The sequence below is a fragment of the Sardina pilchardus genome, chromosome 24 (assembly GCF_963854185.1).
Source record: "Sardina pilchardus chromosome 24, fSarPil1.1, whole genome shotgun sequence".
Classification (NCBI taxonomy): Eukaryota; Metazoa; Chordata; class Actinopteri; order Clupeiformes; family Clupeidae; genus Sardina; species Sardina pilchardus.
This window is the reverse complement of record NC_085017.1, coordinates 12,836,226-12,848,725: the sequence shown is the minus strand read 5'-3', so window position 1 is coordinate 12,848,725 and position 12,500 is coordinate 12,836,226. Positions and strand designations below refer to the sequence as shown.

Below are 12,500 nucleotides of genomic sequence, written 5' to 3'. Positions count from 1 at the left end.
ACAGCTGAGGATGGGGAGGTCATTCGCCTTCCAACACGACAATAATCCTAAACATACTGCCAAAAGAACAAAGCAGTGGCTTAAGGATAGGATGGTGAATATCCTTGAGTGGCAAAGTCAGAGCCCTGACTTAAATCCTATAGAAAATATGTGGATTGACTTGAAGAGAGCAGTCCATCGCCATTCCCTACAGAATTTGACTAAATTTTAACATTTCTGTACGGAAAATTGGGCAAATATTCCCCTATCTAGGTGTGCAAAGCTATAATAGAGACATATCCAAACAGATTGATGGCTGTAATGAAAGCAAAAGGAATCTTTACAAAGTATTAAGTCAGGGGTATGATGACTTTTCCAACCCTGTTATTCTAGTTTTTAATTTTTTATTAATTTTCAGAACTGTTTACTTTTTTTTCATTATTTTGATGTTGTACAGCTAAAATTGTTAATAAAACTGGAAAATATTTTTTTAAAAATGGGTTTTGATTTCAGGCTGTAAGACAAAAAAAGTAACTATTTCAAAAGGGTATGATGACTTTCTATAGGCACTGTACAGAGAGCAAGTAACAGAGAGGAGAGGGGGAGAAGAAGAGAGAGATAGAGAGAGCAAGTAACAGAGAGGAGAGAGGGGGAGAGGAAGAGAGAGAGATAGGGAGAGCAAGTAACAGAGAGGAGAGAGGGGGAGAAGAAGAGAGAGAGATAGGGAGAGCAAGTAACAGAGAGGAGAGAGGGGGAGAAGAAGAGAGAGAGATAGGGAGAGCAAGTAACAGAGAGGAGAGAGGGGAGAAGAAGAGATAGAGAGAGAGAGTGACAGAGAGATTTAAGACGGAGGGTATGAGCCAGTGGCAGACTGACTGCAAGAGTAAAGGGCACACAGATATAGCTGCCACTGAAGCCTTAATTGAATATGGGGAGGATGAGAGGAGGTGTGAGGGGCAGGAAAAAGGTGCTGGCGCAATCAGACCGACTCACACACCACACAGACACAATCTGCTGTTACATAGACAAGTTATGCAGTGAGCAAAGTGAGTCAGCTCTGAGAAACAAAGTGAGAAGTGGCGCGTGTGTGTGTGTGTGTGTGTGTGTGTGTGTGTGTGTGATGGGGGAGGGGGGGGTTACAACAGTATAGGAAAGTGACAGTGATGGGTTGTATAACATGCCTCTCTACCTGAATCTACCTCTGTCTGAGTCAGTTGTAAAAGTAGAGCTGTCACTCTCTGGACCCTTCTATCGTCATACTGCACTCATGAGCCAAAAGCCATCTCTGCTCTTAGCAATGCTGACTCACTTTAAATAGGGGCCCTGCAATGGGACTCAGGCTGCCAGAAAGTCACGCTGGTAAAGGCTTTACACACTGAGGGAGAGTGTGTGCTTATGCATGCATAAATAAAGACTAGAGTGTATATGCAGGAGTTTGACTGTATGTGCAAATGCGTGCATATCTGTTTTTCATCAACTAGTGACTAGTCGACTAACGTTAGTCATGCTTATGCATGCATACAGTAAATGAAGACTAGTTGTGTCGGTGTGTGTGTGTGTGTGTGTGTGTGTGCGTGCAGCTGTATTACAGAGTCCAAATAAGAACACGTCTGCTATGGATGACCATTTAAAGATGAAACGGGAAGGAAGGCCGTCTGCCATCAACTCAAATATTCAATAGGCAATTGATAGCCTGCCAACCGTCTCAGTTCAATATTTTACCTGTGTTGCTTTGGCAAAGCATAAGATGCATTTATTCGCATGCCAGTAAAGTCTATTGATTTTATTTAATTTGAGTTGATTTAATTTAAGAGAGGGGGAGGGGGTTACTGAGCTGTACTCTGTCACCTAAATGATGTTTGGCTTCTCTATTTATTTGAAGGAATTGTTTATTATTTTGATTAATTAAAAATCAATTATGAATTATATGGCAATTTTTTCCCCGATTTTTAAGTTGCGTGCCAATAAAACGAAAGAGGGGAAGCAGTTTGTTTGTTTGTTTGTTTGTGTGTGTGTGTGTGTGTGTGTGTGTGCGCATGTGTGTGTGCGTGTTTGTACCATTGCCGCGGACTCATGCAGATATTCAATATACAGATCTGCTAGTACCCTCACGCTAAGTGTAGCAATATGAATGAATCTGTAAGTCCCTGCTTGTGTGTGTGTGTCTGTGTGTGTTTTCATCTCACCTGGCTGTCTCCTTCCACTCGGTGGGCCGTCCATCTCTGAAGGAGAGCTCGTCCAGCTCGGTGAAGAGGTCATGGGGCACGTGCTCCACGTCGTCATCCTCCGTCCCCAGGATGAACTGGACCCGCTGGGACGGCGTGTCTGGGACACACACACACACACACACACACACACACTGAGATGCTTCCTGTGCTGCACTCCCATTTGGACCCCCAGCAACATCTGGACTCATTTCCTTATTAGAGTCACACTAATGAGAACAGAGCAGGCCTTCATATGACATGGACCTTATTTGGTGATACCTTATTGTGCTGTGGTTTATAGTGCGATTATGCTGGAACAACAGCTTCGCTGAAGACAATTTATTTTGATCTACCGGATACATTGGCCTGCCCTACACAGACAGACTGGCTTCCTCGTTTTTTTTTCAAAATGAAATTGAAAAAAAGTAGTTGCAAAAAAACATTTGCTGTGTCTCAATAAATGGTCATAAAAAGCGCGAGAGTTTGGATGTATAGCGGTTGATGTCAGTATTGTTGGCTATCTAATAGCTCACCTCTCCAAGTCTGCATTCCTGACCTTTTTTGGTGGCTAACCGCCTGCCCCATTAGTTTCAATGTTTAGCTTTTATCCAGTGCCAAAATGTCGGCTCACAAACCGAACAGAACGTCACTGCATAAGTGGCCTACTCCAAAGCATGCCGTGTGAGCTACCTTGGCCACCGCACTGGTGTTTAAATGTGGTTCAGACACTATTGAAATAGGCACAGCCAGATATGTGGACACCAAGCCTGTGGTTCTGGCCCTGGAAATGGCCCATCTCTGCACATCTCTGCATACTAACATGCAGGTGGTGTGAGAGAGACAACAGGAAGAGTGATTGCGAGCAAACTGCTGTCGACAACGGATGCTTTTTGTTTAGAAAATGACCGAAGAGAAGAACAGTGGGACGGCGCACACACACACACACCTTCCCACACACACACACAGTTGTTTTTAGCAAATAGCAAATTATGTCAGACGCGCACTGCATACCAATGAGGTGAATAACAGCAGTTAACTCACGGGTGCTATCTGCTGCAGGCATAAGTGCCGGCTATGAATAAAAGAGGCCACCTAGTTTTATTCACACTTCCTGTCAACACACACACACCCACACCTCTCTCTCCGACATTAGGCACATGGTGTGACGGATTAAATATAAAGCCACTAATAATACACACGGTATAGGCTAAGTTCAAAAACTTTCACTGACATCACTGACATCACAGATTAGGCGCGGAAATTACAACAAACACATCTGGTCCCTCCTGTGCTATATGGAGAGAGCACTGTGCCATCTGGGCGGGAGAGTGGCGGTGGCTAATTGCCTCTTTATTGCACCTAGAGGAAGAGGAGGCTTTGTGCGGGCTGCGTCTCCCAGGCTGCCGAGTGTGGCACTAGTCGGGTGCAGAGGGGATTTGAGTGGGGCTACGTGTACGTGCAGAAAGCCGGGCCAAGTTTGACTGGGCTGGGGGGGGGGGGGATGTTTATTTAACTTTGAGCAGAGAGCAAAAAGATCCATATCAACCTGGGATGTCGCTGCACATTAGGGATGAACATGTGCTGCACATTCTCACTTTACAATAGCACTGTCTTCCTCTCCCTCCCTCCCTCCATCCCTCCCTCTTTATCTCTTTGTTCCTCTGCCTCCCTCTCTCTCTGCTCTCCCCCTCTCTGCCAATCTATAACTCTTTCCCTCCCTCTTTTCTCTCCCTCCATCCCTCTCTCTTTCTCTCCTCCCATACTCTCTACATCCCTCTCCATAACTCTCCCTCCATCTCTCTCTCTTTCCCTTCCTCCTTCTCTATCACTCTTCCCTCTCTCTCTCATTCTTTCTCTCTCTCTCTTCATCCCACTCTCTATTTCTCTCTTTTTCGTCTGTTTCTGTTTCTCTCATATTCTCTGTTCTGTGTGTGTGTGTGTGTGTGTGTGTGTGTGTGTGTGTGTGTGTGTGTGTGTGTGTGTGTGTGTGTGTTTGTGTGTGTGTTTCTTCTACAGCATAGAGCAGCTCTGCACGCCTGCTGAGTCTGTCACCTCTGGGAGATGGGGTGTGTGTGTGTGTGTGTGTTGGGGGGGGGGGGGGCGGGATTGTGGCATGAAGCGAGCAGAATTACCTCTTTTTTCATCTTGCTCACACATATCTCATGTCTCCTAAATAAACTCGGGATGTGTGTGATAGAGAAGTGAAAAAGACATGAAATGGGTGAGTTTGTGTGTCAGTGTGTGAGCATGCATGTGTGTACATACGCGTGTGTGTGTGTGTGTGTGTGTGTGTGTATGTGTGTGTGTGTGCCTGTGTGCGTGCCCATGTTTATGCCCGTGTGTGTACCTGTGTGTGCGTGTGCCTGTGCGTGCGTGCGTGCGTGCGTGCGTGTGTGTGTGTGTGTGTGTGTGTGTGCCCGTTTGTGTGAGTGAGAGGAGATGATATACACAAAGTACAAGAGAGAGATAGAGAGAGAGAGGTCCGTTCCATCACTGTCGCAGGTTGTCCTCAGGAGGCTGTGTATCTCCAGAGGAGCGAGGTGTTCTATTGACAGCAGCCCCTGCTACAACAAATCACTCGCCCCAGGGTCCCTAAGCCTGCCTCACCGGCTCCCCAAGGACACAACCAGACTCAGACGCAGTGCCAGGACACCACATGCCGAACGTGCTCTTCCTCCTCCATCTACTAGTGTCCCTCTTGAACACATCCTGTTTCTACTTCATCCTTTGGCTATCTTGTATGTGTGTGTATGTATGTAAGGTGGTACCTAAGGGTTACTTACAGTGCAGTAGGATATGCATAGACAATTGCGATATTTGTGTTAACTAACCCCATGCATTTCTATAGAAGATTCTTTGAGTGTTGGTTCTTTTCATTAGAAAATCTCTGGTAGTATGGTGTATTAGAAGGTATGTATGTATGGTGCATGTAGAATGTATGTATGTATGCATGGTGTATGTAGAAGGTAAGTATGCATAATGTATGTAGAAGGTAAGTATGCATAATGTATGTAGAAGGGAAGTATGTACTGGTATGTTTGTATGGTGTATGTAGAGGGTAAGTACGGTATGTACAGTATGCATGGTGCATGTAGAAAGCAAGTGCATGATGTATGTAGAAGGTAAGTATGTATGAATGGTGTATGTTTTCTAGTATGTCACTCTAAGGTCTCCTGTTGCACGGTATTGCAGCTTGAAAGTCATTCCTTAGTTGTACGTCACGTTGTATGTCAGCTAAATGGATTTAATAAATGTAAATTAAAGGACTAAAGAACGGGAACTGATAGGAGAACAGGAACCAAGAACAGACAAAGAACAAGAATGGATGAGAGCACAGGAACCCAATAGAGAGCCAGAGCAAATCTAGGAGCCAGAACCAGCAGAGGAATACAGTAGGTACACTGCACAAAACAAACAAGATGAAAACACTAAATCTGAGGTAAAAGGTACTCAAAACAAGATAAAAACACTAAATCTGAGGTAAAGGGTACTCAAAACAAGTGAAATTATTTATCTGTCCATGCAGCAAGATCATTTTACTTGACAATATTTCTTGAATAAAAACAATTATACCTAGAAATGAGTTTATAGTGTACAGTTGAACACTTAAAATAAGAAGTTCACTCTTAAACCAAGATGATGCCTGTGATGTGATCTGTGTCTCGTCTCCACAGGAACACAGCGTCCCCGGTGCAAACTTCAGACGGCCGAGACTGGACAGTCTGAGACCGACCGAAAAACGTTTGGGTTACTGCTCCAGACGAGCTGTCAGTGAAACGAAATGCCTTATAACAGCTGACAGTCCCCGGCGAGGGCTTGGAGATGTGAAATTTATGTGAGTGAGAAATACTTTTCCCTATTTCAATTGGCAACCTGTGTGTGTGTGCTGAGCAAGCTGATTAGTGCAAGTGCTCTGTGCGTTGCCTAAGCCCCAGACCGTAGCTCTTGAGAGGAATAATATAGCGCTTTTCACTTTTCTGCCCACTCCTGCATTTTAAAGCACAACCTCTGCACAACATCTTCTACCATTTGATTAAAAAGCAACACAGTGTAAGAACTGACATTTACGCAACTGACATGGCGCAACAAAATTACATCTTCCAACTGCCACCATGCTGGGTAAGTAACCCTTAGTCATTAAGGTGGTCTCAAGTGTGTTCAAATTAACTCACCAATAAGGGCTCTTGAAAACAGGTTCTTTCATGGCGCTACAAAACTACACACCAGGTGTTATGGGTCTCAATCAAAAATGCCAGAGACACCATTCTCCTTATTAAGTCAGTGCTGTATAAAATAACTCAAATAGTGTTGCTTTAAAGCCTGAGTAATTAAAGCAGCGTGACAGCGGCAGGGCTGGAGATACTAACGTCTCCCCTGGCCTCTGGACAGACTGAGGAGAGCACCACCTGTAATCAGAGCTAGCCTTCCAGTGCATCAGTCCTACAAGCCCAGAGTTGCTTCAAGGCCAGTAGACACTGGAGTAATTAAAAAGTAAACAGCAAGCTTTTAATCAGAGTCTTTCAATGAACACAGGCCTACAGCAGGTCGTCGTAACGCATTAGCGTATTATATCCTTTTACGAGACCTACAGCTACAGTTAGCTGACCAAATGTAAGAGTTTGTCACAACAACAATTTATGGCTAAAAATAAATAAACAAAATAAACAAATAAAAAGTTATAATCTGATCATTATTATCTGACTGACAGCATGAGCCATACAGCTCGTGGTTTAAATAAATATCACATAGTTTCCCATAAGAGCCAAAGAGGACTGATGCTTATCCAAACACTTCAGAGGGACAGAAGGTTCACACGAGGTCAAGGGTTAGGGTCCCTCAGTGCTCCGAGTGTCATTTAATAAACCGGATTCCATCTCTCTCATAATGAAGTCTCTTTTCCCACTGTCAGTCAGAAGAATGACTGCTAGCTTGTGTGCGCCAGTTATATCCAGAGGAATGTGTGGACCGGGGGGGCATCTGAAGAGCCTGCAGACCTTATGTTTTTTAAGCTAAAGCAGCCAAAGTGCTGGACATGTTTCACAGAGCATACTTGTCAAACAGTGCACTTAAAATGTACTTAAGATAAACTGTTAGGATCCTGCTCGGCTGCAGGTAATAGCACAATGAACGAGTTATCCAGCGATCCAGCGTTGGTGTTAAGGCCAACGGCCACTGACTGCTCAGTTGAAAGTAATGGAGTTCTAAACTCTGTTGTGCGTCAGACGCTGCCAGTGGGTGCCGGCCTTTAGGCCCAGCTTGGTGTGGTCTGGTTCTGTCCTAGCCTGACTCTCGCCAGATCCCTGTCATTCCGCCATGCTCCACCAGAGGCATTTCGCTGAGCTCCACACAAGGATCTGGGATCGAGGGCAATGCAAACGCCTTCTGGCGAGAGTCAGGTTAGTCCTGTCCAGCCTTGGACTGGTTGTGGATGTGGTCCTTACCATATGTGGGGGATTCTCTGCCGGTCTCCGGGTCGGAGTCCCTCTCCTTCCTCTTGCGGTGGTGCTTGTGTCCGCGGTGGCGATGGCGACGCTTGCTCTCCCTCCCCAGTGGAACGTGGACCCCCACATACACAGCCCTGTGACCTGAGGGAACATACACAGCCCTGTGACCTGAGGGAACATACACAGCCCTGTGACCTGAGGGAACATACACAGCCCTGTGACCTGAGGGACCACCAGAGATGGACGTGTGTGTTAACCTCGCACACAGATGGAGAGATATTCACAACACAAGTAGGAAAAGAGGCAATGAGTGAAAGTAGAAATAGACAAACACAAAATAAAAAGTCAAATAAAATAAATATATTGTGCATAATTACCACTATTTATTCAATATATTTAGGGGTGCTGGGCACAATCGTCTAAAGCACCCATACAGCGTTTGGGTCCAAGGGTCCACAGGTAACCGGGTTTGAGTCTGAGCTGGGTCATCCCACTCCCTCTCATCCCAATTATATTTTACACAATAAAGGCAAAAAAATAAAAATATATATACTTTACACATCAGAAGGCTCTTTTTCAAGCACTTACAGAAATTGCCCTGGCCTACCACTATCCAAGAGCAGAAATGCAATCTCACTTAGTTCCAACTGTCCTATCGGGGGAGGTGTGTGTGTGTGGGGGGGGGTTGTTATGGTCTTGGCAAGCTGTGGGTGAGCACTTGGAATGGGCATGTGCGAGGGAGCCGATCAAAGCCGGGACCGCAGAAGGCACTCAGGATGCCAGCCGGCCGGCCGAGCGAGCGACGCTGTTGCACTCAAGGCTACCCGCGTTAGCGATGCCCCCGCTCCCACGCCACCCCTGGCTCCCACAGCAAGTCACTCCGAAACGCAGATCAACCTCCTACCCCCCTTTTGCCAACGGCCCGCTTTCCCTTCCCTTTTAGGATGAATACACAGCTGCATGAAATTAGATTTGCAAGAGCGGCCTGGAACACTAGGCACACACAGAACTTCAATCTCCAGAGCAGAGAGCGAGAGACAATGAACGAGAGAAAAGGAGGGAGGGAGAGCGAGAGAGAAAGCGAGAGATGGGAAGAGAAATCTACATGTTCTTAGTGCTGAGGAAGAGATGTTCTTGGCAAAGCCAACTGAGAAAGAGTGAGAGGACTGACTGCAATAGGAAGGACAAGACAAAGGGATGTTGGACATGGTTCAGTCTTGACGAGCTGCCAAACGGTCTCGTTTCCGATGAAACAGTCTTAACACTTCAGGACGATAATGTGACATTTATCCCCCCGTTCTTCTAACAGATATCTAAGACCATAGAAAGCCAGGCTCATCATAACACCTCACTGCTATCTAACTCTACTGGAAAGAACCACGCTGCCGGATATATTTAGACACTTCCCTAAATATGTTTGAATGATGCAGTCCCCGGGTTATTGGAACAGCATGGGGAAAACCAAACAGAAAAATAATGTCTCTACAGCAGAGACGATATTATGAATTTTTCAAGTGAGAGCTCCAGGGAACACAGGAATAGCGATGTCTAAATCTGTAATGCCTGAAAATCGGATACTTCATGTGTTTAATGGATGGAAGATCCTGACAACACTGCACCAGTCTACCTTACAAGTGCAGGAAAAATGTCCTCTTGGCTTTTTAGGTTCTTTAGTCTCGGCGGGGAAATACGTTAGCTTCGCTGATGGAGAGAAAAGGCCTGAGGAACTCAGAAGGAATTGAAGCCAGTTCCTCAAAGTGGAACCATTTTAGAGAAGGTTCCACTCTGCATCCTTCCACACTGAGATGAGAAGGCCTGTCAGTGGAAAACTGAAGGGGGAGGGGGCATGTCATGCTAAGTCCAATTTGGGTTGAGAAGGGGGCAAGTCAATCAGGGGTATTTCTGGAGCCACCGTGACCCCAGGGCTGCAGATGATCAGACGCTCATACAGCATCGCTGAAAGGGGAGAGCCAATTAAGGAGTGTCTGACACTACGCTCGTCACACTTACAGACAGATAGACACGCACACACACAGAGACGCAGACATAAACACGCAAACACACACACACACACACACACACCACAGAGAAACACACACACTCTGAAAGGGGAGAGTCAATTAAAGTGAATGCCGAGAGCTCGTGAACAAGACTGGGGGGGCGAGCGAGAGCGGGCGACTTGGGTCGGACTGGCACCGACGGCAAGGACGGCAAGCCACGCTAATACCATGCCAAGGCCACACGCTGCTCATCCCACACGGGCACCTGTGCCATCTGTCCCTGGAGTCAGGCTAAATACCAGCAACGGCTCACTCATCGACACACACACACACACACACACACACCAACATGTACAAACGGGACTCACAAATATTGTTACATGTTAAACTCAGAGGGTAGTAGATATAAACAAAACATCAAAGATATTTGGGTTTGCAGCTATGAAGCACACACACAAACAAACAAACAAACATATTTCTTCCTCTCCTTTGTTTTACAATTTAAAAAACAGAAAAAACTGTATTGCCATACATACAATTTATAATATCCAAAGAGGAATGACATGAATCAAAATAATAAACAATTCCTTCAAATAGATAGAGAAGCCAACCATCATTTCAGCGACAGAGTACAGCTCAGTAACCCCCTCCTCTCCTCCTCTTAAATCCAATCCAATCCAATCCAATAGCCTTAACTGGCATGAGAATAAATGCATCTTTTACTTTGCCAACGCAAAACAGGTAAAATATTGAACTGAGACAAGGTTGGCAGTCTATCAATTGTGAATTGAATGTTTCAGAGTTTATGGCTGGAGGCCTCCTCACTGATGTGACTTACTCTCTAGTTCCTCCTTCTCATAGTTGGTGTGTGTGAGTCTCCTTCTCATAGTTGGTGTGTGTGAGTGTGATGTGACTTACTCTCTAGTTCCTCCTTCTCGTAGTTGGTGTGTGTGAGTGTGATGTGACTTACTCTCTAGTTCCTCCTTCTCGTAGTTGGTGTGTGGGGCGAAGCTGGTCTTGCCGTGGTCCACAAGGGCCTCCTCACTCTGCCCCTGAGAAAGAAGAAGAAACACACATTTAGGACGAGCTAAAAATCCAATCCCACACTCAACGTCCCATTAAAAAGCACACACACACACACAGGAACACACACTAGTGTTGCCTGCAACCTCACAATAACATAATATGCATAGTGCAGAGGCCACGATATCATGCGTACTACAATACATGTTAGTTCTGAATAATTACCCTGTCCAAGACAGAATTCATTCCAACAGTTGTTCGCCATAATTCTGTGTAAAATCTGTGCAAGGCTTTAAAGGTGCAGTGAGCTATTTACGCGATTTCAAACTCGTACAATTTTGTTGTCACAATCAGCAATCTCCTCACGATCGCTTGATGACTATTCTGCGAGTACACTGTAAAAAAACGGTCTCTGTAGGTAGCGTAGACTCCGAAAACAGGAAACAAACAAAAGTGGATGCAGCCTGTCCCCCAAACAAAAACAAAACCCTGCGATGAATTTTTCTGTGAATACAGGGGGTAGGGGTGAGCTACCTCTCTGCCGTGTTTGGTTTGGGCCTTATAATATAATGTACCTTGTTTTGGACAAAAACAACTAAATGCTACTACTAAATGTTAATATAAATACAAAATCACTGATTGCACCTTTAAGGGTGGCACAACTCGAATACTTCAATTCAGTCCTACAGAGTTTTTTCAGGCCTTGTCAATATCGATGAGTGGGCCTACATCACAATATATCGTGATATCAGTCACACACACACACACACACACATCTCTGGGCATAAGACACATGTGGTAGAAAAGGGGGGTGTAGCCCACGGGTGCTAGCATCCGACTCAAAGGGCATCAGATTCAGATCCATGCTTCATAATTACAGACACACACACACACACACACACACACACACACAGTCACAGTACACAAAACCATACACAGACAGACACACACACAAGGCAAGACACACACACACACACACACACACACACTCATTCAGTCATGCATGCAACCCCACTCAGAAATGCAAACACGGTGTGTTAAAGCGTGTCCAGGGTCAGTGATGAGCCCATTAGGCCGACGGAGGCAGGCACATCTAATGGACAAACACAGGTAAAGGTCAGGAGATGACATTAAACACACATCATGCCTGTGGAGCCGGGGAGGGACACTGCAAAGATTCTGATGGAGCGTCCAGCCACACAGCTGACCAAACATGGGCTTCTGTCTGAGCATGTCTTGGCAGGGTTAACTTAGTTTGGATGTTTGGATCATTTTGTACCACATACCAGCTTTGATTACAGATGGTGTTAGGTGGGTCAGCAAATGTGTGTGTGTGTGTGTGTGCAGGTTTGCAACTTGTGGACAGTGATTAAAGTTAGCCTCTTCCTGGCTTGGCTGTGGTGGAAAATATGTACCCTGGAGGACTGCCAAAAGATGGCAACTGGAATTTGAAAGAGAAGAGCGAACATAAGAAGGAACGAGAGAAGAACAAACCAACAAAAGAAAGAAAGAAAGAAAGAAAGAAAGAGGGAAAGAGGGAAAGAGAAAAGAGAGAGATAAAGGCTTTCATACAACACAGGGCCGATTTGGAGTCAGGAATCCAGCGAGGGTGCCAGAGAGGATTAAGCTGCCTCGACGTGCCTCGTTGACCAGTGGGCTTCCCCTATTAGCACACCCTGCCAGTCAGCCGCCTCAGTAAAGGGATGCTAAGCAGCGTAGGACTCCATTAGATGTCAGCATTCGCCACAAGTGAAAAACAACTGCTCTGGTGTCATGGAGACGGATGTAAACCAGCCCAGGCATTCTTCAACATGACGTAGCTGGGAGGGAGCGAGTAGCCAATAAAG

General features: G+C 45.6%; 1 protein-coding gene across 7 annotated transcripts in view; it reads right to left on the bottom strand.

Annotated features, from left to right (window-relative positions):
• The window catches only part of LOC134072996 (sodium bicarbonate cotransporter 3-like), a 77,575-nt gene that overhangs the window by 40,821 nt on the left and 24,254 nt on the right, over positions 1-12,500 (bottom strand). For 5 of the 7 annotated variants that reach the window (XM_062529911.1, XM_062529908.1, XM_062529910.1 and 2 more), the window contains exons 2-4: positions 10,601-10,682; positions 7,628-7,771; positions 2,166-2,304 (exon numbers count right to left, since the gene is read on the bottom strand). In XM_062529911.1, the coding sequence (XP_062385895.1) occupies positions 2,166-2,304; positions 7,628-7,771; positions 10,601-10,682 (365 nt within the window). Of the gene's footprint in view, positions 1-2,165; positions 2,305-7,627; positions 7,772-10,468; positions 10,480-10,548; positions 10,576-10,600; positions 10,683-12,500 lie in introns of those variants that run through there. The other 2 variants (XM_062529913.1, XM_062529914.1) reach the window with 2 other exon arrangements.